Source organism: Aspergillus terreus, genomic scaffold, assembly GCF_000149615.1.
Source record: "Aspergillus terreus NIH2624 scaffold_8 genomic scaffold, whole genome shotgun sequence".
NCBI lineage: Eukaryota > Fungi > Ascomycota > Eurotiomycetes > Eurotiales > Aspergillaceae > Aspergillus > Aspergillus terreus.
In genome coordinates this window covers 263,045-287,525 of record NT_165931.1, presented here as the reverse complement: position 1 = coordinate 287,525, position 24,481 = coordinate 263,045, and the positions used below count along the sequence as shown (strand labels likewise).

The 24,481-nt window shown below is 53.5% G+C and overlaps 9 protein-coding genes across 9 annotated transcripts; 6 read left to right on the top strand and 3 right to left on the bottom strand.

Moving 5' to 3' along the window:
* Window positions 1–503: 503 nt before the first annotated feature.
* Window positions 504–3,368, top strand: ATEG_05737 (amine oxidase; the record flags this gene model as incomplete). Its single annotated transcript, XM_001214915.1, has 5 exons — window positions 504–551; window positions 602–1,030; window positions 1,078–2,586; window positions 2,961–3,123; window positions 3,172–3,368. The coding sequence occupies 5 exons, from the start codon at window positions 504–506 to the stop codon at window positions 3,366–3,368; spliced, it is 2,346 nt and encodes a 781-aa protein (XP_001214915.1).
* A 558-nt stretch (window positions 3,369–3,926) lies between these two features.
* ATEG_05736 (uncharacterized protein) lies at window positions 3,927–5,608 on the bottom strand (the record flags this gene model as incomplete). The annotated part of the gene is made up of 2 exons (XM_001214914.1): window positions 3,927–4,030; window positions 4,180–5,608. 2 exons carry the CDS (start codon window positions 5,606–5,608, stop codon window positions 3,927–3,929), a joined length of 1,533 nt encoding a protein of 510 aa, XP_001214914.1.
* A 612-nt stretch (window positions 5,609–6,220) lies between these two features.
* On the top strand, window positions 6,221–9,484 carry ATEG_05735 (uncharacterized protein; the record flags this gene model as incomplete). Its single annotated transcript, XM_001214913.1, has 4 exons — window positions 6,221–6,657; window positions 6,715–6,994; window positions 7,053–7,676; window positions 7,730–9,484. 4 exons carry the CDS (start codon window positions 6,221–6,223, stop codon window positions 9,482–9,484), a joined length of 3,096 nt encoding a protein of 1,031 aa, XP_001214913.1.
* Window positions 9,485–10,025: 541 nt separating this feature from the next.
* On the bottom strand, window positions 10,026–11,592 carry ATEG_05734 (uncharacterized protein; the record flags this gene model as incomplete). The annotated part of the gene is made up of 2 exons (XM_001214912.1): window positions 10,026–10,914; window positions 10,973–11,592. The coding sequence occupies 2 exons, from the start codon at window positions 11,590–11,592 to the stop codon at window positions 10,026–10,028; spliced, it is 1,509 nt and encodes a 502-aa protein (XP_001214912.1).
* A 1,289-nt stretch (window positions 11,593–12,881) lies between these two features.
* ltpA (tyrosine protein phosphatase LTP1) lies at window positions 12,882–13,402 on the top strand (the record flags this gene model as incomplete). The annotated part of the gene is made up of 2 exons (XM_001214911.1): window positions 12,882–13,275; window positions 13,317–13,402. The coding sequence occupies 2 exons, from the start codon at window positions 12,882–12,884 to the stop codon at window positions 13,400–13,402; spliced, it is 480 nt and encodes a 159-aa protein (XP_001214911.1).
* A 205-nt stretch (window positions 13,403–13,607) lies between these two features.
* Window positions 13,608–14,375, bottom strand: ATEG_05732 (demethoxyubiquinone hydroxylase family protein; the record flags this gene model as incomplete). The annotated part of the gene is made up of 1 exon (XM_001214910.1): window positions 13,608–14,375. The coding sequence occupies one exon, from the start codon at window positions 14,373–14,375 to the stop codon at window positions 13,608–13,610; it is 768 nt and encodes a 255-aa protein (XP_001214910.1).
* Window positions 14,376–14,874: 499 nt separating this feature from the next.
* On the top strand, window positions 14,875–16,901 carry ATEG_05731 (RNA polymerase-associated protein; the record flags this gene model as incomplete). Its single annotated transcript, XM_001214909.1, has 4 exons — window positions 14,875–15,089; window positions 15,191–15,936; window positions 15,993–16,132; window positions 16,179–16,901. The coding sequence occupies 4 exons, from the start codon at window positions 14,875–14,877 to the stop codon at window positions 16,899–16,901; spliced, it is 1,824 nt and encodes a 607-aa protein (XP_001214909.1).
* A 572-nt stretch (window positions 16,902–17,473) lies between these two features.
* On the top strand, window positions 17,474–19,643 carry ATEG_05730 (ankyrin repeat domain-containing protein; the record flags this gene model as incomplete). The annotated part of the gene is made up of 2 exons (XM_001214908.1): window positions 17,474–17,639; window positions 17,698–19,643. 2 exons carry the CDS (start codon window positions 17,474–17,476, stop codon window positions 19,641–19,643), a joined length of 2,112 nt encoding a protein of 703 aa, XP_001214908.1.
* A 797-nt stretch (window positions 19,644–20,440) lies between these two features.
* ATEG_05729 (uncharacterized protein) lies at window positions 20,441–24,299 on the top strand (the record flags this gene model as incomplete). The annotated part of the gene is made up of 2 exons (XM_001214907.1): window positions 20,441–23,196; window positions 23,246–24,299. 2 exons carry the CDS (start codon window positions 20,441–20,443, stop codon window positions 24,297–24,299), a joined length of 3,810 nt encoding a protein of 1,269 aa, XP_001214907.1.
* Window positions 24,300–24,481: the final 182 nt, after the last annotated feature.

The window sequence follows — 24,481 nt, the reverse complement described above, 5'->3', positions numbered from 1 at the left end:
CCGCATAGGTAGGGTTAAGAGTGCCTGTTTGACGGATGTAACTATATAAAGAACCAGTGTAGTCGCATCAGATCCAAGTACAGATCTTTGCGGGGAATTGCCGCTATTCTAACCTGTCTGTGTATATAACCCTGTTCTATAGTATACCCTACTAATTGTCTCTCGATGTATGAAAATTGGAGATGCCAACACGAGAGACTACTCCGATCACTCGGTCGCCGCATCGAATCAAATACACTCGGCATCAAGGTCAAATCATCTCTGTTCGCCTTATCGGTGTTGGCCCTTGAAGGTTTCCCCAAAGGGATGTTCCAGACGAGCGATATGCGGACAGTCATCAAGCTTAACCTTTAGCGTCAACATCACCGGCTATTCTTAACCTTAGCGGTGTCCTGCAGTATACCTCCTCAGACGTCTTCAAAATACTTAAAGACATCAACGGTCTCATTCTTCATAGACTATTCAATTCCTGAGTATACGATCAGACTCTTCTCTTCGATACAATGACAGCACACCCGTTCGATCCCCTCACTCCGAGAGAAATCTCCAAGGTACGAGACCCGATCTATACACCACGCCCAACTGACAACTGACAACGCAGTCGGCGGACATTGTTCGCGCCCACTTCCATGGCCAGAGTCCTGTCTTCCGGGTCATCACTCTCAAGGAACCACCTAAGCAGGAGATGATCCCATTCCTTGAAAAGGAACACCTGGGACAGTCTCCTACACCTCCACCCCGCACCGCTCACGTCCAGGTCATCCTCCGCACTGACAAGGGAACAAACGAACTCATTGAACTCTTGGTCGATCTCCAACATGACACAGTCGTCAAAAAAGAACATCTCCCCGGGAAAAATTCCTACATCGATCCCGAATACATGAGAGCCGTCGAGACGGCCTGCATGGCCGATCAACGTATCCAAGACGAGATCAAGAAGCTCCAACTCCCCGCCAACGCCTCGGTCATTGTCGAACCGTGGGCCTATGCTACTGACGGCATGAACGATATGACCCAGCGCATTACTATGGTCAGCCTACTTGCGATATGTATCTCTCTAGACTAACCCATCTGCAGTGCTGGTTCTACATGCGATTGCTGGACAACCTCGACGCCCACTACTACGCATACCCCCTGGATCTATGCGCAGAAGTATCAGAGCAGCTCAAGGTCACCAAGATCTACTATCTCCCGTCCTCCCCAGACGAACGGATCACCGACCACGCAGGCCCCTTTGATCGTCGCAAAATCCAATCCACCGCAGCCAGCGAATACCATCCCAGTCTGCGCCCACCACCGCGCAACACCACCAAACCCTATCAAGTCGTGCAACCCGACGGCCCGTCCTTCACCACCAAAGGGAACCTCATCTCCTGGGAAAAATGGACCCTCCGCGTGGGGTTCAACTACCGGGAGGGCCTCACCCTGCACGACATCCGCTACGACGGCCGCAGCCTCTTCTACCGTCTGTCGCTGTCAGAGATGTTCGTCCCCTACGGCGACCCCCGCGCCCCGTACCCCCGCAAAGCAGCGTTCGATCTGGGCAACGACGGCGCAGGCATCAACGCCAACAATCTCCGTCTGGGCTGTGACTGTCTGGGCGTGATTAAGTACTTCGACGGATGGCACAACACTGCCTCCGGCGAGCCGATGAGACTCCCCAACGTGGTCTGCTGCCACGAACAGGACGACGGCATCCTCTGGAAACACACCAACATCCGCACCCAGAATCCGGTCGTCACGCGCGCGCGCATCCTCGTCCTGCAGACCATCATCACCGTCAGCAACTACGAGTACATCTTCGCCTTTCACTTTGGCCAGGACGCCTCCATCCACTACGAGGTGCGCGCCACCGGCATCCTCTCAACCTGTCCCATCAAGCTCGGCGACACCGTGCCCTACGGCACAGTCGTCGCACCCGGCGTCCTCGCACCCTACCACCAGCACCTCTTCTGCCTGCGCATCGACCCCGCCATCGACGGCGTCGCAAACTCGCTGCAGATCGAAGAGTCGCACGCCATGCCCATCCGCGACCCCGCCGTGCACAACCCTTTCGGCGTCGGCTACACCACGCGCTCGACGATCGCCACCACCGAAGGCGGCCACGACCTCGACTTCACCACCAACCGCACCTTCAAAATCATCAACGAGAACCACCTCAACCCGGTCACCGGCTCCCCCGTCGGCTTCAAGCTCCTCCCCTACTACAGCCAGATGCTCCTGGCGCACGCGGACTCCCTGCACGCCAGACGCTCCGAGTACGCCGCCCACGCCGTGTGGGTCACCCGCTACGACGACGAGGAGATGTTCCCGGCCGGCCGGCATACGATGCAGTCCAGCGGGGGCGAGGGCATTCAGTCGGCGATTGCGCGGCGCGCGAACGATCCCGCTGGTTTGAGCGCTGTGCGCAACGAGGATATCGTCGTCTGGCATACGTTTGGGTCGACGCATAACCCGCGCATTGAGGATTGGCCCGTCATGCCGTCGGAGAAGATGGTCGTGGGGCTAAAGCCGGTGAACTTTTTTACGGGCAATCCGGGGCTGGACGTGGCTGTGTCTGTGCAGGAGCGGAATCGGAGTGTGTTGGTTGGTGATGATTGTTGTAAGCTGTGAGGCAGTGGTTATGCGACCTTTGATAAGAATACAGTATGCATACAGACATAATTGTGTACAGAGTAAAAGCCATCGTCACATGGTTGAGAGATTACCTAGGGAGAATCCTCGTGTTGGGGTAGTTGTCAGCTGTTGAGTCAGTCACCGTCAGCCTAACTCTCAACAAGTATTTAGATGCCCGCACTGTCAGATTCTCAACCTGACCTGCTACCCGTTCCCTCTGACATGACAATGGCGATCGGCAACTGTTTCTGCGGCAAGATTCGCATCGAATATACCGGCCAGCCTCTGACATCGGCCAGTACCGTCTGATCATATTCTTCATGAATCCATCTAATATCATCTAGGGCCTGTGCCACTGCCGCGACTGTCGCAAGTTTACCGGGGCAGCCTATTCCTTCGCCTATGTCGCCAAAACCGCCGATGTGACGGTCTCTGGCAGTCCGAAAGCAGTCGCCAAGACGTCGGATAGTGGGAAGGACATTCGGAATTATTTCTGTCCTGACTGTGGTCGGTACCTTGCATTGGAGACAGTGGAACAGCCCTGACGAAGACTAGGCACGCCGATGTTTGGACGAAAGGTAATGCCTGACGGCAAGGTGGACGAGATTACCATCCTCCGGGCAGGAATCTTTGATGACGAGGTCTTGAATGAATGGAAGCCTGAAGGGGAGTTGTTCACGGACAGACGGCTGGAGTGGGTGAATCCCCTCGAGGGTGTTGAGCAGTATGAGGGCATGCTGCCGCTTCCATAGAAGAGTTTGGATATAGGTAGCTCGGGTTATCACCACGAGTTGGTTCTACATGTGCGGCTGTAGCCTGACTCCATAATCGAGACGGTCTTGGTTATCTGGCCTGTCGGGATAGGTGTGATAATACTAGTTTAGGTACTATTTCGGCTTTTCCAGACATATCCCTGATGCTCCAAGCTGGGACGAGAGACAGCGCATTGAAAAATACAAGGCTATGGCCCAGCCTGCTCAAATAAGCTGTGCATGACCACCATCAAGAAAAGGAGCGAGACCAGCAAACCACCTAACAATAACGCCATCGAATCTGGCGGATTTGACATCCACGCGACCCTGTAAGTCAGGGAACAGCTCAACGTAGCAAATGCCCACGGCGCGAGAGACGAATTTGTTATAGAAAGCCGGGTGAGGGCAGCGTATATTAGACAATGAACCGCGATAGCACTTCGCCTTGCTGCCCTCCCTATGAAGTTGTCCCACATTTCCCATAGCGCAGCCGTCAGATACCATGCTAAGTCAACAACATGGACCAGCGGTGAATCGGGGGGAAGCAATGAGGTTGCTTCATGTGCCACGACGCGTGTGGACCCCCAGATAAGGAGACCATGCACCACCAAGAGTTTCATGAGGTCGCGGAGATATACCCATGTATCCGCTGGGAATTTCAGCTGAGTGTAAGACCTATCGCGAGGGCGGAATTCGGCTTTTTCCAGCATATATAGGATCCATTGCTTAATCGGCCTGGACAGCAATCGCCTGCGGAATAACAGAGAATCCGAAGGAATTGAATGGATGTCAACGATGTACAAGGAAGTACCATGGATGGTTTCACTTGTCACTGTGGGATACACAATATTGCCATGGGGTATAGTTGCGTACCATGTGCCATCATGCAGAGTCGTCGGATCTTTCAACCAATCTTCTAACTGCGCCGGAGAAAGCGGATAAGCCCGACAGTCTGCCCATGAAGGCATTGACCATGAAAAAAATTTGTATGGTGGTTTGACTCTCAGCTGTATACCTAGAAAACGGCGTTTGGTGCCGGTCGACAGATAGAACGGAGTATCGACCAGATTGCATGTGTTGCCGCCAGTCGCCCACCGTTGTGTGGTAAGGATTCTCGACCTCTTATCCCACTTGCAGGAAGTTTGCAGGCTCTCGATATCAAAGTCCTTGGGAATTGAACGGATCCAAAATACTAGATCCTGTGCCTGTGGCAATGGGATTTGGTCGGTGCGAGAAGCGAGGCATAGAAACCGCAGAGATGCTGAGTGACGTATGCTGTGATGAAGTAGCTTTATGTCCGACGACGTCCTGTACCAAATTCCTGACCCAGAATAGGCGTCACTAGCCCCTTTCTTGATAGGCACCGCCAACACTATGTCGTGGAGGTGCCTCGGACGGCACTGTAGGAGGGCGTAGTATCTTAGTGGTTCTTCATTATACAACCATGCAAGCGGAAGTTGGATTTGGACTCCGACATTTGTGAGCGAAAACGCAGCACTAGAAGTAGCTTGCGCATTGCACTGGATGATATCGCCACACCCTGCAAAACAAGCAGGAGATACAGCAAAGATCCCAAGGGCCTTAGATCTCGTCGCATCACGGCCCCATGCGAATATCGACTGATCGGCGGAGCGCTTGATTATCTCCTCTTGAAGCCTTCGAAAGGCCCGCGCGCCCTCGCCGTATAGCAGGGGCATGTTAACTCCAAATATCCCCAACAGACAGTACGCGATATCCTCAACCCGGGTGGTTCGTCTGTTTGCCGCCCAGCTCATACGCTCTGCAATGCTAATGCACCTGAGCACCTCCAACCCGTCACGGTCGATCTGCTGCATTGTATCCTTGTCGATCCCCGTCGCAGTCGCGATGCTTAGGATCAGCCCATCCCGCCAAGCGATTGGAGACCAGTCGGACGCGTAGAACACCAAGCAGGAAGGCGCCAGAAGTTCCTGCAGAGTCCAGCCTCGCGTAAACCACTCGCTGTGAATGAACTCCCCGCCGGGATCGTGCGGGTCAGTGCTTGGCGACACATCCTCTAAGAATGCATAGCAGATATCAGCTCTACGATACCAGGTGAACATAGAGTTGATGGCCTCGGACAGCTCGGCGCTGCTGGTTTTATCGATACAACATGTGTCGACCCAGACATAGTTCAGATGATGACGGAGTGCTTGTTCGCAGGTCCGCCGGATCTTAATATACCCGGCTTTTGTCTGAGCGTGGCCGCCGACGGCTTCCATATCCTGCAGGGTGACTTCGTCGTCTCCCCATCTGTGGGATAGAATAGCGTATCGCGGAACGTCCTTGTTGAAGAATGACTCGATCGTCAATGACTTGACATTGATCAGTCGCATAGTGGCTAAATAGTCGGAGAAAATGCTCCAAGTCTAGAATATGGGAATATAGAGGGAGAATAGGAATGGAGGAAATGGGGTGAAAAGAAAAGGTGGAAGGGAAAGCCTTCCACAGCCACGCGCAAGGCTGAATAAGTGTAGCCAAAAATGGCATGGATTAGGTCGTTTCAGGCAGTCTGATATTAACTCATCTCAAGAAACCTCCTGTTCCTACTGAGAGACGCCACTGACCACTGGAAATTGGCTCTGAAAATGAAGAGATACTCCCGTGGCTTGCTATCTCGAGGCTGGCAGTCATTGACACAGGACAGCCTAACGTATGCCCCCAATCATCACTAACCACGTAACGCCACAAATCGCATGAAGGCTTTGGCAATGCATGTCAGACAGATGAGTTCTGACTTAAAATGTCAGGCCGCCTCGCCAGAGTACTGTTTCGAACGATTCTTTCCGCAGCATTCGAAAGTCCATTGAAGAGTCGTTACTTCCACATCCGAAATGGCTGATATCCTGGCAATTTCCGCCGCAGTTGTCCAGTTTTTGGACATCGCAGTTCGAGTCTCTCTCGAGTTGGGCAAGCTGTACTCTGACCTACGTGACGTGCCAGGTCAGCTTCATAGGCTGAAACTCGATATCGATCAACAGATTGCGATAGCGAAGTACATCCTGTCCAGCCATGCGACATTTCAGAGTGATCCACCGGGGCCAGTCACCGCAACATCGCCAATCGACCAGACATTAGCTGATTATGTCCTGGCTATGGAGGAACTTACCGGTCTTCTTCAAAGTATCCGCAGCGAAGATGATGCTGGGTCGATAAGACGAAGCTGGAATGCAATCCGTGCAGTGCACAAGCGCAACAAGATTCTGTCACTCTGTGACAGGCTTGAGCACCAGAAGAGCACTATACTTTTATGGTTAGCCAGCACCAACACGTAAGTCAAGGATTCAAAACACTATGCTGTGGTCGAATCTATGGCTGAGAGTGCCAGTGAGTTATCTGTCCAAATCAAGACACTCATAGAAGGTCTTCATGTGAAAGTCGACAAAATGTTTCATCTCACGCAGAACATCGAGGAGAATTCTATGAAAGCAGATCAACAGCTTCGTCAAATACCAGACTTGGCAACGCTTTCGAATGAAACCAGGCTAGCGGTTTCAGAGCTCACGCATAGCATTGATTCGGCCCACCAGCGATTGCTCACAACTGCCACCAGTACCAATACTCAAATATCTATCCTACAAAATCAGTGGCAAGAACTAGCACCCACGGTATACATGCTAGGAACCAAGTCGTCAGTGAGAAGCTGGCTGACATTTTCCCCCCAAGTTTCACGAATTTCGGGATATCATGCAAAATAACCCACATCTATTGCAATCAATATACCAATTTGGTACAGCAAGACGAGGTCTCTCGCCGCGCAATGGATATAGCTCTTCACTTGGAGCAAATCCGTCTGGAGACGTCATTTCTCATGATACGTCGCGTGGTGCGGCAACCAGCAAAAATCATTCCTGCACTTGCAGAGATATCAGCAATGCCACAAACATCGAACCATTGTCCTTTCTCCATTTCAAAAAAGTATTCAGGCGACACCATTACCGCCAATGCCCGAAGTCAAAAATATCCGAAACAAGCTTGGAGTTTTTTATGAAGATAATTCCACCGACTTGGCTCCTATCTCATACAATCCACCTTGGGTCCTCTTTGCAGTTTTCTAAATTGCAAACCTCATGGAAGATCTCGCCATTGGTGGTTGGTACCTCTAGGCTTGTTGACTCTAGGACGGCGCCGACCTTTTGCGCCATCCAGAAAACCTGGCAATTTTGCTGGTCTGAGACGGGAATCCAACCAGCGCACGTCAGCGCTCTGGAGAGGACCCTGAGAGATATTTTTGAATGCCAACAGGGTTCAGCCTTCGATGAAGACGCTAATGGCAGCACCTTGCTTTATGTGTGTGGCGCTTCCATTCATATCAATAAGTGCTGCTCTAACTTCTGCCGCAGGGAGTACTCGACCTTTATATCTATTCTTCACACTCAAATACCCCACCTATGATTGAGTTTTTCTCTTTGATTCGCTTCTTGATAGATGGAGGAGCAAATCCCAATATTCACCGTCGGGGTCAGTACAAAAATGGGGTCGTGGTGGAACAGGCCGGCACAGTGCTGGATATTTTCGCCAGTATGCTTTTAGATCTGGATCTAAGCTGGTCCAGGGGGTGGTCTATGGATAAATCAGTGTATGAGTCTCTTATCGACGGGGGAGCAATTTTTTCGCGGCCTCTGGCTACTTGCGGGTCCAGACATCCTGTCTTCTATTTCGGCCATTTCAAACAGGAAGTGGTCGAGCTCCAGACATTTGAGGAGCAGATCGACGGTATCTCATATCTCCCGGTTGCAAGTTGTCACCATACTGAGTCTGTCTGTGTAGTGTGCGACTTGAATGACCTGATGGTATCCATCCTTCGACGGAACGAGCCTGACTTCATTCGTGCTTTGGGAAAAGATGATATACAGGCCGTTTCTCGTGCAAATGGCCTAAGGGCTATACACCTCGCTATATATTGGCCATGGGCCCTGAAACAGATCATCCAGGCAGATGCTGATGTCAACTGCGAGGACAGCCACCAGCGTCGCCCGATCCACTTAGCCGTGACGTGCCGGCAGGCTCAGTCGGTGGAGATATTACTCCAAGCCGACTGTTCAGTCTCCACGCCAAATTATTCCAATAGCTTGCTTCAGGAAGCGTTGATTCAAGGTCGGGAGTTTGACTACGTCACCGACCTCATTATCGATGCGTTGATTGACCGACATACGCGTCTTCGTGACCTCGCACTCTCCGTGCTACCAAACGACTCGGGCCCTTCTGTAGATATAGAGAAAGAGACCCTTTCCGAAGTCCGAGCTCCTGAAATATACGACTCACTCGTCAGAGCAAAACACAATATTCCACCAGCACTGCAGGTCGACCGTGGTGAAGAAGGAGTGTACGATACTGCAGAGATGCATGGACGTATACGACTTACAGTCACTCTCGCAGACAAGCTTTGGAGGGGCGGCTTCCATCGTTTTGACGAATTTGCCCCTCTCAACGGTTTAACACCACTTTTGCAAAGCTGGTACATTGCAGACTTTGACATGGTCTCTTGGTTCATTGAGAAAGGCGCGTCTCCCTTTACGACGCATCGTGATGGTTTACTGTCTGGTCTACACCTCTACGCTGCCAGGATAGCCTACCCCGGCGGGCACTTCCATCATGACCCCAAGGAGGTGCCAATCAGTCCACAACACTGGCACCAGTTAACAAGCCGTGGAGATATGTGGCATGACTCGTGTCATTGTTCCTGCTCGATCGGCGGATGCACTCCGATTTCAATACTTATTAAAAAGAGTTGGCGATTCCTGCTGAGAGAGCGTAATAATAATTATGCTGGAATGATGGAGCTACTGAGCATCTGTCGAAAGACAATGATTTATGAGCCAGAAAGAGATCCACGCCATGTCCAACAACTTCTTGAGGCCATTGTCTTTGAAAGAATGAACCTCCGACACACATGCTGTTATATTGGACAATTGGGACAGATATACTTCCGGCCAGAGTGGGATGCTGAAAACAAGGAATTCTGCGAAGGTAACATAGAGGTCGATTTTCGTCAAATTTTGGCCGATTATGCCGTCAAAATGCTTGAATGTCAATGTCCGGCTGCAGAAAAACCTATATGTGTGGTGTTCCGTGACACCTGTGGTACTACTGTGTGATTCTGTCTATAGAATGGGATGCTATCTGAGTTACAGAGCTGAAAGATATTCATTGAAAAGCAATAGAGGAATATATTCTGACTAACCAGCGCCTTTGAGACGGAGACTCATATATTCAATGATGAAACCTGAGTTTCAGAATGCACTTCTGCACTTTGCTTTCTTCTACCCACAGTATCAATGCACCATTTGAGAAAAGTATCATAGCTTTAGTCTGGACTATCCTCATAGAGCTGCCAATGGCGCGAGATAAAAGCCTTGGCTCGACGAAGTGCTCCTCACTAGGGTTCAAATCCGGTGAATAAGGATTATGTATGGCACCAAGCAAGGGAGCCTTTCAAGCGCGAGAAGAATTCTCACAGCACCACAGATGAGTATCATATACTCAAGAAGTACAATTTGAGCCCAGCAGGAAGTCGGCCCAGCGATTGCATAGGACTCCCTTCGCGGCGTCGATCTTGCGCAGATAGTAAGACGGGTGGTAATCTCATCGAAGAAAGAACAGAATTCGACTGATGAGATCCGTTATACAATGACCCCCTTAATCAGCACCGTGTTCGTCGTTCACCTTTGCACTGAACCGGGCAAAAGGACTCTTCTCCCTTAGGCGCTTCCCATGTTTCAGGAATATATACGGGGTTACGCAGTACACTGTTGCCACCGCTGCGATAATACTCGTCGCGACGTTTGATCCGAGCCCCGAATACATCGGATAAGCGAAGAGAGGAAGACACCCGGATGCCAGTGCGCGTAAGACGCCCTGGACCGCCAACGCAGACGAGGCGTAGATCGTATACGCGTCGGACAGGTATCCACTCAGCGTGTAGGAGAACTCGGTCGCCGCAAAGCCGACCAGCGCGAGACCGAACATGGATGCGATCCAATGGACATGGATGATCGGTGGGACTGTCCAGCCGAAGATCCAGAGTCCGATAGCGAGTGTAGGCGCAGCAATGGCAAATCCGCCGATTTTATCTTCCGGCTCGGGTCGTTGACTGGCTTGCTGCCGGGACTCCAACTTGTGATAGTCCCAAAAGCGAACAAATCCGCTCATGATGATCCCCGGAAGCAGGGCAATGAAAGGCAGCGAGGTCGCCCGTGTGCTCCAGCCAAATTCGCTGTACACAACGGTGAAGGACTCGGTGAAGAGGTACATCATGCCCCAGGCTGAGGCACTGAGAATCGAGACCATAATGATTATAGGTTCTGAGGCACCCAGCTTGGCTGGCCGCAGCAGAATCACCTTCATCAGCTCGCGGGCGTCGTTGATTCGGTCAGGGTTTGGTATATCCATGTCTACCGCTCCCACTGTTGACTGTAGATTGTCAAAACGGCGTTCCAGCAGGGTGGTCGGCCGGCTCTCGCGAATGGGTATCAAGAGAACGAATATCGCCGCACAGGTGATGGCGGAAACATGGTAGACCCAGCGCCTACAGGGTGTGCGGTCAGTACATCGAGTATCCTCACAACGCCGTCTGGTATACGTACCAGCCTATCGTGTCTACTATGTAGGACCCGTAGATTGGGCCCACGGCGATGCCGAGCATGGTGGAGCAATTCCAGAACCAGAGAAGCCAGAGCCTGGGCAGTTGCGTATACATATCCTCGATGCTTCCAGCCAGGACGATGGCCGGCACGGACGAGGCAAACCCGGCGAAGAAGCGGCCGATAAAGACTCCGGCTGGCGACGGAACGAGGCCGACCAGCAGCGAAGAGATACAGTAGGCACCGGCGGACACGAGATAGGACTTTTGGCGACCAAGCGCCTCAGAGAATGGGGGCAGAATGAGCCCTCCCAATGCTTGTCCGATGCCATACATGAACTGAAACCCGGTGAGCATCGTGGCCCTGCCCATTGCGTACTCGGACATGGCCTCTTCTGCAGCGGCCGGCCCCGTGGTGCTCATGACGGTCGTGTAGAGCTCGAGGAAGAAGATGACGCAGGCATCGTAGAGTTTGCGGCGAAGAGGCCAATTTCTTGGAAAGTCGTGGTGGTCTGGATCCCAGCCGAGTGTCCTGGAGCCGGTCTTTTTAAGTCCCCTGTGCGCGGCTTCGCGCTCGAGGTCATCGTGTTGTCCGCTTTGTTTTTCCTGACAACTTTCGTCCATATCGGGTGCTTGGGAGAGAGAGGTATGGTGCAGAGTAGGTGACAGACCGCAACAGGGCGACCATTGCGCCTGATATAGCGACTGACTGTTCGTGGGCAAGACAAGGCAAAGCCATGATGCGAGGATTCCTTCACGATCTACAGATGCTCCCACTGCTCAAGTGGGCCCGATGACGTCGGAGTATAGCTCGTATTACTAGTAGGATTTTGACATAGAAAGCAGAGGACATTAAACATATCCTGGAAGTAGAGTGATGTTTGGGAAAGTGTTGTGATACTGCCTATCATAATAATATGGAGTTTATCGGATAGATTCTTAGATAGCGACGAGACATACGAGGTATGCCTTTGGAAGATAGACCCATGGAAGGCGAGCTCAGGAACCAGGACTGTGCTCTGTAAGATCGGGGGTTCATCTGTTGTTCGGCCCCAGACCCGCCCTGCAGATCGTATAGTTCGTTGCATCATCCTTACTCTGGTAACTAGACCCGGGAACTTGGGCCGATCAACCAGGGCATTACGGTGAGCAATCCCTTCCTAGGTGGAGATCATTAGAAGATATCTCGTCTCAGAGATGAACGTCGTGTCAGGTATGTGCTAGTGGATTCTTATACCCGTAGCTACATTGTCTAGAAACAGATGTCCACTGACGTAATAACTTATCGGTGAGAATTCTGCGGCCATATCCGACAACCGCAGGATATGTTTCCCACTATATTTAAGCTAGTTGATATGGCTGGGCTAAATATTGGGTGAGCTCTCCCCAGCAACTGTAAGTAGTAAGGCAAGAGAGGCTAGTAGGTCCTCCCAGTGCTGTCGAACGACGTAATCATGGAGCCAGTCCCGCGGAGCCCTAGAAGAGATCAATTGGTAACTGACACAGCAATGGAGAACCGCGCAGCACTGATATGGATTCAGTAGGATCCATCCATCTCAACCATTAGGGTTGAGGCCAGAAGCCATTGCAAAGGAGGAAAATGTGTCCTCTACAATGTGGGCAAAGGCAGCTTTATATAGTATGGCGCCGTGGCCGCTTGTCCCGATTAGGAACACTATACCCGATCCAGTAATTCGCCCCCGCGGCGCAAGTTATCGCCCTCTATCGATTAATTTCCCTTCCGCATACTCCAACAACTACTATACATCTACAACAATGACCGCCACCAAATCCTCGTCCGGCCGCCAGGTCAGCGTCCTCTTCGTCTGTCTCGGCAATATCTGTGCGTTCCCATATCCATCCCAACTTCAACCCACCCCCTAACCCACATACCACATCTAGGCCGCTCCCCCATGGCAGAAGGCGTCTTCCGCAACATGGCCGCCTCACACCCGCTCATCAGCGAGATCGACTCCGCTGGCACGGGCGCCTACCATACCATGGAGCCGCCGGATTCGCGCACCATGGCCACCCTCCGCAAGCACGGCATCACCAACTACAACCACGCCGCCCGCAAAGTCACCAAGGACGACTTTCTCACCTTCGACTACCTCCTCGCCATGGACAAGTACAACCTGCGCGATCTGTTGGACGTGCGCGAGTCTGTTGTCGCGTCGATGAATAAGTCCGGCGCATCGCGTGGCGCCAAGGCCACCCGTGCCGGCACGGCGGCGTCGCTGGCGGCGGCTGGTGAGGCCGGCGCGAAGGTCGCCGAGGTGCGGCTGTTTGGAGATTTTGGGGCTGGCGGTGCGTTGCATGAGCGTGTGGGTGGTGGCGAGGTCGTGCAGGATCCGTACTATGGTGGGGTGAATGGGTTCGAGGAGGTTTATCAGCAGGTCGTGCGGTTTTCGAGGGGTTTCTTGGACTACATTGAGAAGGAGGGGTCGGATTAGAGGGATTGTTGCGTGAGATGATACCCGGTGTTTAGACTTATAGATTGGCTTGGCTTAGTATCGGTAGACAGACGTTTATAGTAGAGTCGAACCGATGGCATTTATTTTATTATTCACATACAACAAGCGTATAGTACACAAAGGCGATATATTATGATACAGACAGGCCAATCTTATTCCCGCGCATCAGATCTTCTCACTGATCTTGATCGCAGTCCGACACCCTAACCGGATGACATTCACCAACGGGTCATACGGCTGCGCCTCCTTGGAATCATTCTCAACCGCATGATCAAGATGCTCCAGCTCCTCATCTCGAATCCTCCGGAACGTCTCCACCATCTCCTTCAGCTCATCATCCAGCTCTTCCCCGCGGCTCTCCGCCTCGGCCTGCCACGACAGAATCTCCCGCACCTGCTCATTGTAATGCGAGCCGATCTCCGTCTCAACAGCCTCCGTGCACGCCATGGCCGCCTCCCGACCCAAAGCACCGGTGGACCATCCCAGAAACGTCGCCGCCGCCTGCCATACCGGATACATGGCCGTCGGCCGCACCCGGTGTTTTGCGATCATCTGGTTGAACGTGGTAAAGTGCCCGGCCTCCTGGTCGTACATGTGCTTCATTAAGGGTCGGAGATGGGGATGGGAGCGCACTACTTGGGGCGTTTGCGCGGTGTAGATCAGTGTCGCGGCTAGCTCGCCGGCTTGGTTGACTCGCAGCGCGCTGTCGAGGAATTCGCGTTGTTTCTGACTGAGGACATACTTCGGTTTGGGCGATTCGGGGGTAGCCTGTTCAGACGAGTTCTGGTTCCATAGGAATCGTTTCGGAGTAGTAGAATGGTATGACCGGCAGGTGGCAGTCCGTCGGAGCGTGGACGGGGCGAGGAAATCCAGCACGGGAAGACGATGGGAGTGGGACAGAGGGCACCGTCGGAGAGACACGAGGGCGTTCATATTGCTTGACAAGAGAGGAGCCACCCTCTCATTCCTTCTGAACGGCAATCGATGTACAGAGTACAAGGTGTTGGTAGAGGAGGACGGAAAGGTCCGCATCAGCCGATGGTCAAACGCGCGCTTAAGCGGGGCTTGGCACGCCATCCCTGGGGCGGACGTCATGCAGAACGAACTCATGTTTCTTTTCCCTCCCAACTCTCTTCACTTTGCCTTCAGCCCTCCTTTCTCCCGCCACCGCTGCGCCCTCTCTGCTACTCAATCTGTTCTTATTTTCGCCATCTATCCTGACTTAACAAATCTATCCCTGTACGAGTCTTCAAACCCGCTATATACGTTACTTCCGCGCCGTTCGACGCCTCCGTGGCCTCCCAGACAGCCCCATTGTCTGCGACAACCGACTGGTCCGCCGGTCTTTCATGAATCGTCCCCGTCGGACAGCCTTATAGTTACGTATAAGAAGGGTACCTGAAATTTCAGGCCCCCACCGATCACATTCACCATGGCGGACGACCTAGATGCCGAACTGCTCGCTCTTGCGGGCGACTCCGATGAAGAGTCCTCCCCTCCTTCCAAGCAGAAGCCTACTTCTCCTTCTGCCTCTCCCGACCCTCACTCTCCCGAACCATCTTCCGCCACCATGGGTCGCAAAGGTACTGCCAAACCCGTCCGTCGGGGTCGCAAGGTTCGCAGAGCTCCTGAAGAAGATGGAGAATTGTACGTGGTCATTTCTTCTCACCTCTATCTCACTTTCCGCTGTCTCACCCCCCAGCTTCAAGTGGCATCGATGGCGGTACCCACTAACATAAGTCCTCTAGATCTGCCGCCGAATCGCATCACTCTCTCGACTCCGCGAGTATGTCGGAATCAGAAGCTGCGTCAGACTCGGAAGGCTCCGCGCATGGTGAAGATGAAGGCCCTATATTTCCCTATGACAAGCTCTACTACTCCGCCAAAGATAAAGAGGAGATTATGGCGATGCCCGAAATCCAGCGAGAACAGATTCTCTCCGAGCGCGCGCAGGAGGTCGATCGCCACAACCAAGATCTCGCCCTTCGCCGTCTGTTAGCATCCCGCGAGCGCGAAGAAGCCCGTCAAGCGAAGAAGAACAAGCGCAAGGCGAGCATGGCCAACCTTGAGGACGGCAACCGCAAGAGCTCCCGCCAAAAGACAACGTTAGGCGGTCGCAAGGTGGGCGAAACCTCCGATGCGATCGAGGCCTACAAGCGACAACGTGAACAGAAGGGTAAACGTGACGAGCTGCGTCGCCGCGAACCAGCCGTCAAGGAGAAGTCGCGCACCCGGGACGAGCTTTCTGATGAAGATGCGGAAGGCGAGAGCGACGCGGAGTGGGACGAGGGCGAACGGTCCCCGTCGCCACCCAAGGACGATCCTCCGGCGGAACTGCGTGACATCCAACGTGCCCGTGTGGGTCGCAGTAACTTCGCGCAGGTTTGTTTCTACCCTGGGTTCGATGAGGCCATCTCGGGCTGTTACGCCCGGGTTAACATCGGCCCCAACCGAGATACGGGCCAGAACGAGTATCGACTGTGTCTGATCAAGAGTATGTTCCTCTGTGTCTCCCGATGTCTATGCCGTGTCTCTTCTAACGGGTGGTAGAATTTACTGAGGGGCGACCGTATTCGATGGAGGGTCCTAACGGTCGATCGTTCGTCACGAACCAGTATGCCGTCCTTGCTCATGGCAAGGCTGAGCGCGAGTTTCCCTTCATCGCTTGCTCCGACTCCCCGTTCACGGAGGTTTGTTGCCCGCCCTCAGAAAGACGCCTTTCACTAACCACAACAGGCGGAGTTCAACCGATACCGCCAAACCATGGCCGTGGAAGACTGCAAAATAGCCACCAAATCCGTCCTCGCTGAAAAAGTGGCCGACATCAACCGACTATTGAACCACAAGTTCACCAAGGAGGAGCTCAATGAGAAGCTGCGCAAACAAGGCTCTTTTGATACAAAGGCTATGTTCTTCAAGCGCGTGGAACTCGAACGGCAGATCAAGTTGGCCAAGGCTGCCGGCGAAGACGCAGAAGTTGAAAAGCTGGAGGAGGAACTGCGAAGCTTGTCCACACCGAAGCTCGCGTTCAGTTCAGGCTCCTCCAAGCCACGGCCATCGCAGACTTCCGAACATGAGCGTCTCCTCGAATTGAACCTTCGCAACCAGAAGCTGAACTACGAAAACGTCCGTCGTGCCCAGTTGGAAGAACGCCGAGCGGGCCGCAAGGCGGCGGCGGCTGTTGCCCGTGGAGAAGCTGCTGCGAATCCATTCCTGCGGGTGAGGACGCACGCGCGGACTCACTACGATGCCAACGGGAACAGCCTGACGCCCAAGTCGGAAGATACTGGTGCAAGCCGAGATGGCACCCCTGGCACCGGACCCAACACTCCTCAGCGCAGCAATACCCCCTCCAGCTCGCAAAAGAAGACCAAAAGTGGCGCAGTCTCCATCCGGCATCGCAACATGGACGATGAGAATATTGCTGCGTTGGATCTGGATCTCGACATTGAGATCTAGTCTTGATTTCACAGGTTCATTCCTTAGCCTCAGCTGCTTCTGTTCATCAAACAGATGAATTGTCCTTCAGGGGATCCTGTAATGCTATGGACGGTGTTCGTTGGCGTTGCTCTTAATGCATTGGAGGGGATTGTCTGGGTCATTCCTACTTTCGCGTTTTGCGGGCTTCCTGCTATATCCAGCCGCAGATGTGCTTCTCGACTTGCTACACTTCATTCTTATCTGTATGTATTATTTCTAGAAAGGGAGAATAGAAAAGACTGACTGGCATATCGAGTGGCTGAGTATTCCATATTCTGTGGTGACCTGCAGGAGACGCCGAGTTAATCTATTTGTCATCTTTAACTTGAACTAACGACTTCGTTTTAATCCCCGGCCGATATTTAGCGGGCCTAGGCCTCTTGGTCTATATCTCCTTTTTGAATTACCTCGGACGAACGGCATGCCTTATGCTGGACAGAATTGCCCAGTTCACCTTTTCGTCGTCTATCGTCGTCCCCTGAGAGCTTTTCTATTTCCCTCGACAGACTACTTCAAGGGATATCGGAGAGATAACCCCAACCAGTCTAGCAATGACTCGAGTCGCTAGAATTCCACCGGAACTCATCCACCACATCCTTGCCTATCTCGTTCCTTCCTGGGACTGGGGCCAAACGTATTATACGTGGAAAGCTATTAAGGAGCTCAAGCCGGCGCATGCCCATGCTTTTTGGTTTCTCAATCTAAGACTAGTCAATCGTGCGTTTTGTTGCTTTGATAGAGGACGGAAACAGCACTAACGATATTCCTGTTCTAGGAAGTTTCAACACAGTCGTGCTTGATCTTTTTGCTGACGTGTTGGCGAACGATTTCTACTCCACAGATGCTCTCACAGAAGACCCGCAAACGGACTCGATGATGGCAATGGGAAGGCGGATCTTGCAGCATCTTGTCACCTCCGTTGCTGGCGATCATTACTCTAGTAAGACAACCAGAAGAACAGGGGGGGAGAGTCCGCATCGCTTGGTGAATATGATCATCCAGATCGGGGAGCGGGCTGCTGCACTGCTTTCGGATCCCCGTCTGGAGGACGATGAGGATCTACGCGAGGCTTATACCGAAGGTGCCATTGCAACTCTTACTGGGCTCACAGGCACTGATTTGCTCCTATTTCTTAATCGCCGGTACCTGGCAGGAATCGAGGCGGTTGACTACGACGATAAGGATGCAGCGTCCGCGGTCCTTATGGTGGCCGCCTATCTAGGCCGTCGCGACCATTTAGAGCGATTACTAGCCATCGACAGTGGCCAGGATATCAACTTCCATTGCTTCGAGAAACAGATCTGGCCACCGCTCACGGCGGCGTGCTTAGCAGGGCGTCTGGGCCTAGTCGAGTTCCTCCTCGAGAGAGGAGCTGACCTACATATTCGTCCCGATTCCGATAGGATGGGGTGGTCATCTGTGGGAATGATGGAGATTGCCGCGCGAGCGGGACATGCACACGTCGTGGACTTTCTGATTCACAACAATGTCTCAGCGACCGGCGATAATGCGACGTATGCTCCTCTTGCGATTGCTGCGGGGGGACGGCATATCAGCACTCTCCGGCTTCTCCTGAAATTACCAAATATTGATCTCATTGGTCCATATGGTGTTGAATATTCGGCATTCTTCTTGGCTATTGAGAGAGGATATGGGGATATTTTGGACGAACTGCTGAAGAGAAAGGACCTTGACGTGAACATGACCGGCACGATTTACGGGGTGATGGATGCGACAGCGTTAGCGGTCGCCGCTGGACTGGGCCGGGAGGAGCTGTTCATCACTTTGTTCGAGCATCCTGGAGTTGACCGGACCCAAGTGACGGTGCTCAAGGCCGCAATCGAAGGAGGAAATCTCAATATCCTCAAGAGGATTGTAGAAGAAGTCCCCGAGTGTTTCGAGGAATGCAGGAAGGTTTTCCCCGCGGAGACAGCTCTATGCAAAGCAGCAGCAGATGGTACTGAAGAGACCGTGCGATATCTACTCACGGTCGATGAGCAGTCAATCTGTAGAGGAGACTTGTACGGCCAAACACCTCTTCATCGCGCAATCCTCTCGGGGGCTCTCGAAAACGTCCAAGCACTGCTGGAGCATCCAGAAATGGACCAGGAATGTTTCGCTATGGCCGACAACAGGGGAAGGACATGTCTTCATCATGCAGCTGAGAGCCATCGGAACCCAGACATCCTGCAGGCCCTGCTGAACCGCCCAGATCCCAATATAAATGCCCGGAACAGCTTCGGCCAGACCCCGTTTGCGGTCGCCGCATGGCATGGCGCGGTTGACATGTTCAAGGCTCTTCTTGCCAGGGAAGACGTCATAAAAGATTCGCTTGATGATTTTGGGAGGAACCCCTTCATGAATGCCGCAGCGGGAGGCGCGGAGGAGATCATTGACATCTTCTTCCAACTATCGCTACCGCAGACAGAGGTTTGGCGCAGGGATAAGGATAACAGGACTGCGCTACAATGGGCTGTCCTGAATGGCGGAGACAATGTTGTGAAGAGATTACTTGACCCCGACATTGGAGCAACCGAGGAGATCGTTCGAGACGCTCTGCGAGATGCCGAGACGTGGTTTGCTCGCTGGATTGAGGACAAAGAGGCTGTTTGGGGCTCACCAGCGGAGTGGGTAGACTGGTGCCTGGAGATGAAGAGGAAGAAGAAGGACATCATCAAGATATTGTCGGATGCGTTAGAGCATAGACTGAAATGTCGTTAAACGATAGCAGTAATTTAGGCCTATTACCGGTGGTTGGGGGAAGATGATGATACCAAGGTATAGTGCGTCCTATCATCCTATGTCTCTGAGTGCTCGCTTGTTCATTTGCAACCTTTATATAGATCATACCCACAGGTACCTAAGAGATCTGTTGTGTTAAACAAAGCCACAAGCACGGTCAGAGTAGAGATAGAATAGATAAAACGACATTTCCAAATAAATGACTTCCGGGCTCGCATTCATCTGTAGTGTCCTATCCCGCGATCTTCGTTCGGGTTCTGGTCCATTGATCTGAATGCTGGGACTTGTATCAACATGGTTGGCCTGGTCTCGTACTGACATCTATGTTTCACCAACTAGTTCAACAAGTTCGGGGCATCTGTGTTCTCGACCAGCTTTCGTCATATCTATAGACAACCCGCCAGGATATCTCGTCTCTTCGGAAGAAAAGCATGTTGATCATCGGGCACAAGTACAAGAGGACATACCGCAATCAACACGACGTTTCATCCAGAAGGATCGACAATCCTTGGACATAAGCAGTACTATGGCCTTTCGGCTGTCGTACTCCGTACATGGTTGTCGGTGGTTATCAACAGGTCACGTGTGATAAGCATGTCCGACGCGCCGCGTTGCGCGTCGTCCTTCACGCCGTAAAGTCCCCATCATCCCCATCCCATTACTCCTCCTCTCTCTCCCTCTTCCTAGTCCAATTTCCCCATGAACTGACAGACATGCACCATTTCACCCAACAATACCCATAATAGCTACTACGAATTAACCCCTCACAATTCCCAATGTCCTCCCCCTCTACGCCGCGGACGACGCGCTCCGCGTCTCCGCCGGGGAACTCGCCTGACATACTCACCCCCGGACGCAAAATCAAGGCCATGCTGGCTGCGTTCGACAGCGACTCCGACTCGGACAAGGGATCGCCGAAACCATTGAAGTCCAGTGCCGCCCTTTTCGGCAGTGCCGCCACGAAACACGCCCGCACAGAGCCCATAGATGCCCAGGAAAACAGCTCCGATGACGAGGAAATTGTCCGGCCAAAGGGCCGTATGGCCGCCCGGATGCAGGCTGAAATTGACAGTTCAAACACGCAGAGCGCCACACAGCCCGAATCCGCCCTGGAACGCGTCTCGAAGACGTTACACGCCTCCACTGAACGTGCAGACAACGCGCTGGATAAGGCAGGATCTTCAGAAGAAGAAGACGACGACGACCTCCCCATGGCTGGACCACGACGGAGAATCGCCGGCGCGCGCAACGCTACCCCCGGGAACGAGGACAGCAACAACGATGCACCACGGCCGCGCGCGTTCTCGCCCTTGTTCATGTCTTCTCCGAGCGCGGAGCGCCCAACCGCCCAGACCCCGGAATCCGACGGCAGCGACGAGGAAGCACGGCCCAAAGCGAACGCCCGATTCCTTGCGTTGGTCGCGCAGAAGCGCAAGGAACGCGAGGAGAAGGAGCGTCTCGAAGCCGAGAAGAAGGCGGAACGCGCGAAACAGCGCGAACAGCTGAGCTCGGAGATTCTGTCTGGTGACGAGGACAGCGCGGATGAGGGTGCTGCGCGTCGGAGGCTAGCGAAGCAGGCCCGGCCGCCTCGCAAGGCGAGCAAGAAGGCACTCGAGGAGATGAACCGCGAAACGCAGCGGATGAGCCGGAACATGCAGTTGGCACATCAGGCGCAGACGAAGAAGAAGATTACCAAGGAGAGTTTGTTTGCTCGGTTCAACTTTATGCAGCCTGAACAGCCGCAGCCGCAGCCGGCTGATAGTTCCTCTGTCGCGGCGGACTCGCAGCAGTCGTCGGACGCTGAGGCGAACAAGGCTAAGGATACGCCGCAGACGTCTCCCGTTATGGGGCCGGAGAAGCAGCCGCATCCGGGGCAGGATAAGGAGGTTGAGTTCCCGTCTTTGCAAGAGATGGTCACGGAGTCCCAGCAGGAACCTGCCGAAGTGACCGTGGCGCGTGTGGAGGACCGGATGAACGAACCGCAGCCAAAGCCAGCTGCCCCAAAGGAGAAGAAGGCCCTGGCAGGCCCCTCGCTCCGTGTTCGCTTAAGCCGTCAGCAAGTGGCCCAGACTCAGAAGAATGATTCGGATGAGGAATTGGAGATCGTGACTTCACCGGCGAAATGCCGCCGTCTTGCAGTGTTCGAAAACCATTCTCACAAGAGGACGCAAGAATCTCAAGCGATGATTCAGCTAAAAGCCTTGGCTCATATTACCTCACCCTCTCGCAAGACCGGCATGACGGCGGCTGAACTGTCTGCCAACTTGTTGTACCAAGCCAGGCAGCAGGCTGCCCGGGAAAGAAAGGAGCGGATTGCCGAGCTCCGAGCCCAAGGCATGATGGTCGAAACGGCCGAGGAGCGTGCGGCGATGGAGGACGAACTGGAGAATCTCGTGGAGAAGGCGCGCAAGGAGGCAGAGGAGATTGCCAAGAGGGAGAGGAAGTCGAAGAAGGGCGAGGATGACGATGACGAAGAAGACGATGACTACGAGTTCTCGGGCTCTGAAGAGGAGGCCAACGAGGACGAGGATGAGGAGGAAGAGGAGCGAGAAAAGGCTCGCCATGGGGAAGGGAACATTTTCGACTCGGAGGCTGACGAGGCCGACGAGTCTGAAGATGACCAGAGCGAGGCAATGTCGACAACAGAAGAAGTCCAGGCTCAGAGACGGAAGCGACCAATTCGAGTCATCAGCGACGACGAAGACGAAGAGCAAGAACAAGGACAAGAACCGAAGACACCTGCAAAGACAATCACTCCCAGCGTCCGCTCAGTGGAGCGCCCCATTATCCCAGTTTCACCAGCTAACGGCATGACCATGAGTCTGACACAGGCTTTTGCGGGCACATTGGGAGGTAGCCCGCACGACAGCCCTTCCACTATCCCACATTCGTTGCCAGACCCTGCTGGAGATGTGACCGATGACCGCCAGGAACCCGATTCACAGACAATTGTCAAGGACAGCCAGGACCAGCGTGCCGAGACAACGGATCTCCTGTCAGGATATCCGCACTCCGAAGCTCGGGTGTCTGAATCTCCCGGCCCTCGGACGCTGTCTCAATTCTCTCAGATCCCCGATCCTACCCAGGATGCTGGTTTCGTCTTCTCGCCATTCGACCCTTCAAAAAGATTCTTGGGTACGCCAACATCGACTATAGAAACGGTTCTCGTGGACCGTACAGATTCGCGAAATGCTACTCCTGTGCCAGAGAAGAGAGCCAAGCGGCTCCGGCGTGGACGCGAAGCTGAGCTTTCCGTTATCGAAGAACAGGAAGAGGGCGATTTCGAAATCGAGGCCAGTGCTTTCGACGTTATGAAGAAGGCTGTCAAGAAGCCAAGCATCCCGTTCGACAAGCAAAAGAGCAAGGCGAAAGACATTGTCGATGAGGCCGCCGAAGAGTCTGACGATGAATATGCTGGGCTCGGCGGCGCAAGTGACGACGAGGATGACGAAGAGAACGTCTACGACCAGCAGATGATCAACGACAACAGCGGTGAAACCGTAGACGAGAAGCAGTTGGCTGCCCTGAATGCGTAAGTTGCTAACCAATTCATACACGAATCTCCATACTGACGGCCACAGACTCCACCAACGGAACGCGGACGAAAAACAAGTCGCAAAGCTGCTCAAGGACATCACTACGGGTGCGCTGCGACGACGGAAAGTTGCCGGAGATGACTTCGACCTCGACGACTCGGATGACGAACTCCTGGCCCGCCGTCGTGAGAAGCAACGGGAGTTTGCGCGCATGCGGCGGGCCCTGCTTGCGGACGAGAAGATCGGCGAGATCGCAGAGAACCCCAAGAAGGCCGCATTTTTCAAGGCCATCGAGGACCGCGATATGGATGACGATGGTGACCTAGACTTCCTGGATTATGAAGAGCCCACCGAGTCTCAGGAGGCTTCCTCGCAGGACGTGAACACGGAACCGCAGCAGGAGACTACCACCGAAGAAAGCAACAAACGCAAGAGACCGCTCGAGCCGTCTACCGAAGATGTCAACAACCGACCTCCGCCTCATATGCGCCGCAAGCCAGCCAGCGCGATGTCCAAGAAACCGACTACGCTTGCTGAGATCCGGGAGACTGTCTCTTTCCTCACAGAACGGCCTGAGTATGACTCGTTCCATGAAGACGCGTCTGTAGACGAGGACGATCAACAAGGAGAAGATGGCGCGCTGTCAGGCACTCCCGAGAGAGAAGAGACCCCGGCTCCAGTCCATCCCCGCCGGACACGAGGCCCAGTTGTGGACCGTTTGGCTCTGCTACGACAGGCGTCCTCCAACTCGGCATCGTCTGCTTCCAACACCCGGTTGGCCTTCCAGGCTGGTTCTCGCGCGGACGCCTCCAACATCGGCTTCCGGCCGCCGCCGCTGGTTCGACGAACAACAGGGTCTTCCAGCTCCAGCATTTCGTCCAAGTCGTCCGATTCGTCGCGGCGGGTGTCGAAGCCTGCTTCCGGGGTGTCCATCGCGAAGAAGGGGGCCGTGAACTACTACACTGCTGCCCGGGAGAGAGAGCGGGAGCGCGAGATCCGCTCCAAGCACCGCAGTGGCGGATCGAATATCAATGCGCTGTTGAGCAAGCATGCGAGCAACCGATTGGGAGCGCTGGGTGGAAAGGGAGAGTGGGATTGATGTATATTGATGATTTTGCATTGGACGATTGCGATGCGGATGTTTGGTTACCGGTGTTTGGCGTATGTTTGTCGGAGTGATCCACGATATATCTCGGCGCATGCTAGTGATTCCCAGACAATATAATTAGTTTACATAACTCACCATGCGTATTTTACAGCTGACGTCCCATCTAGACTTGC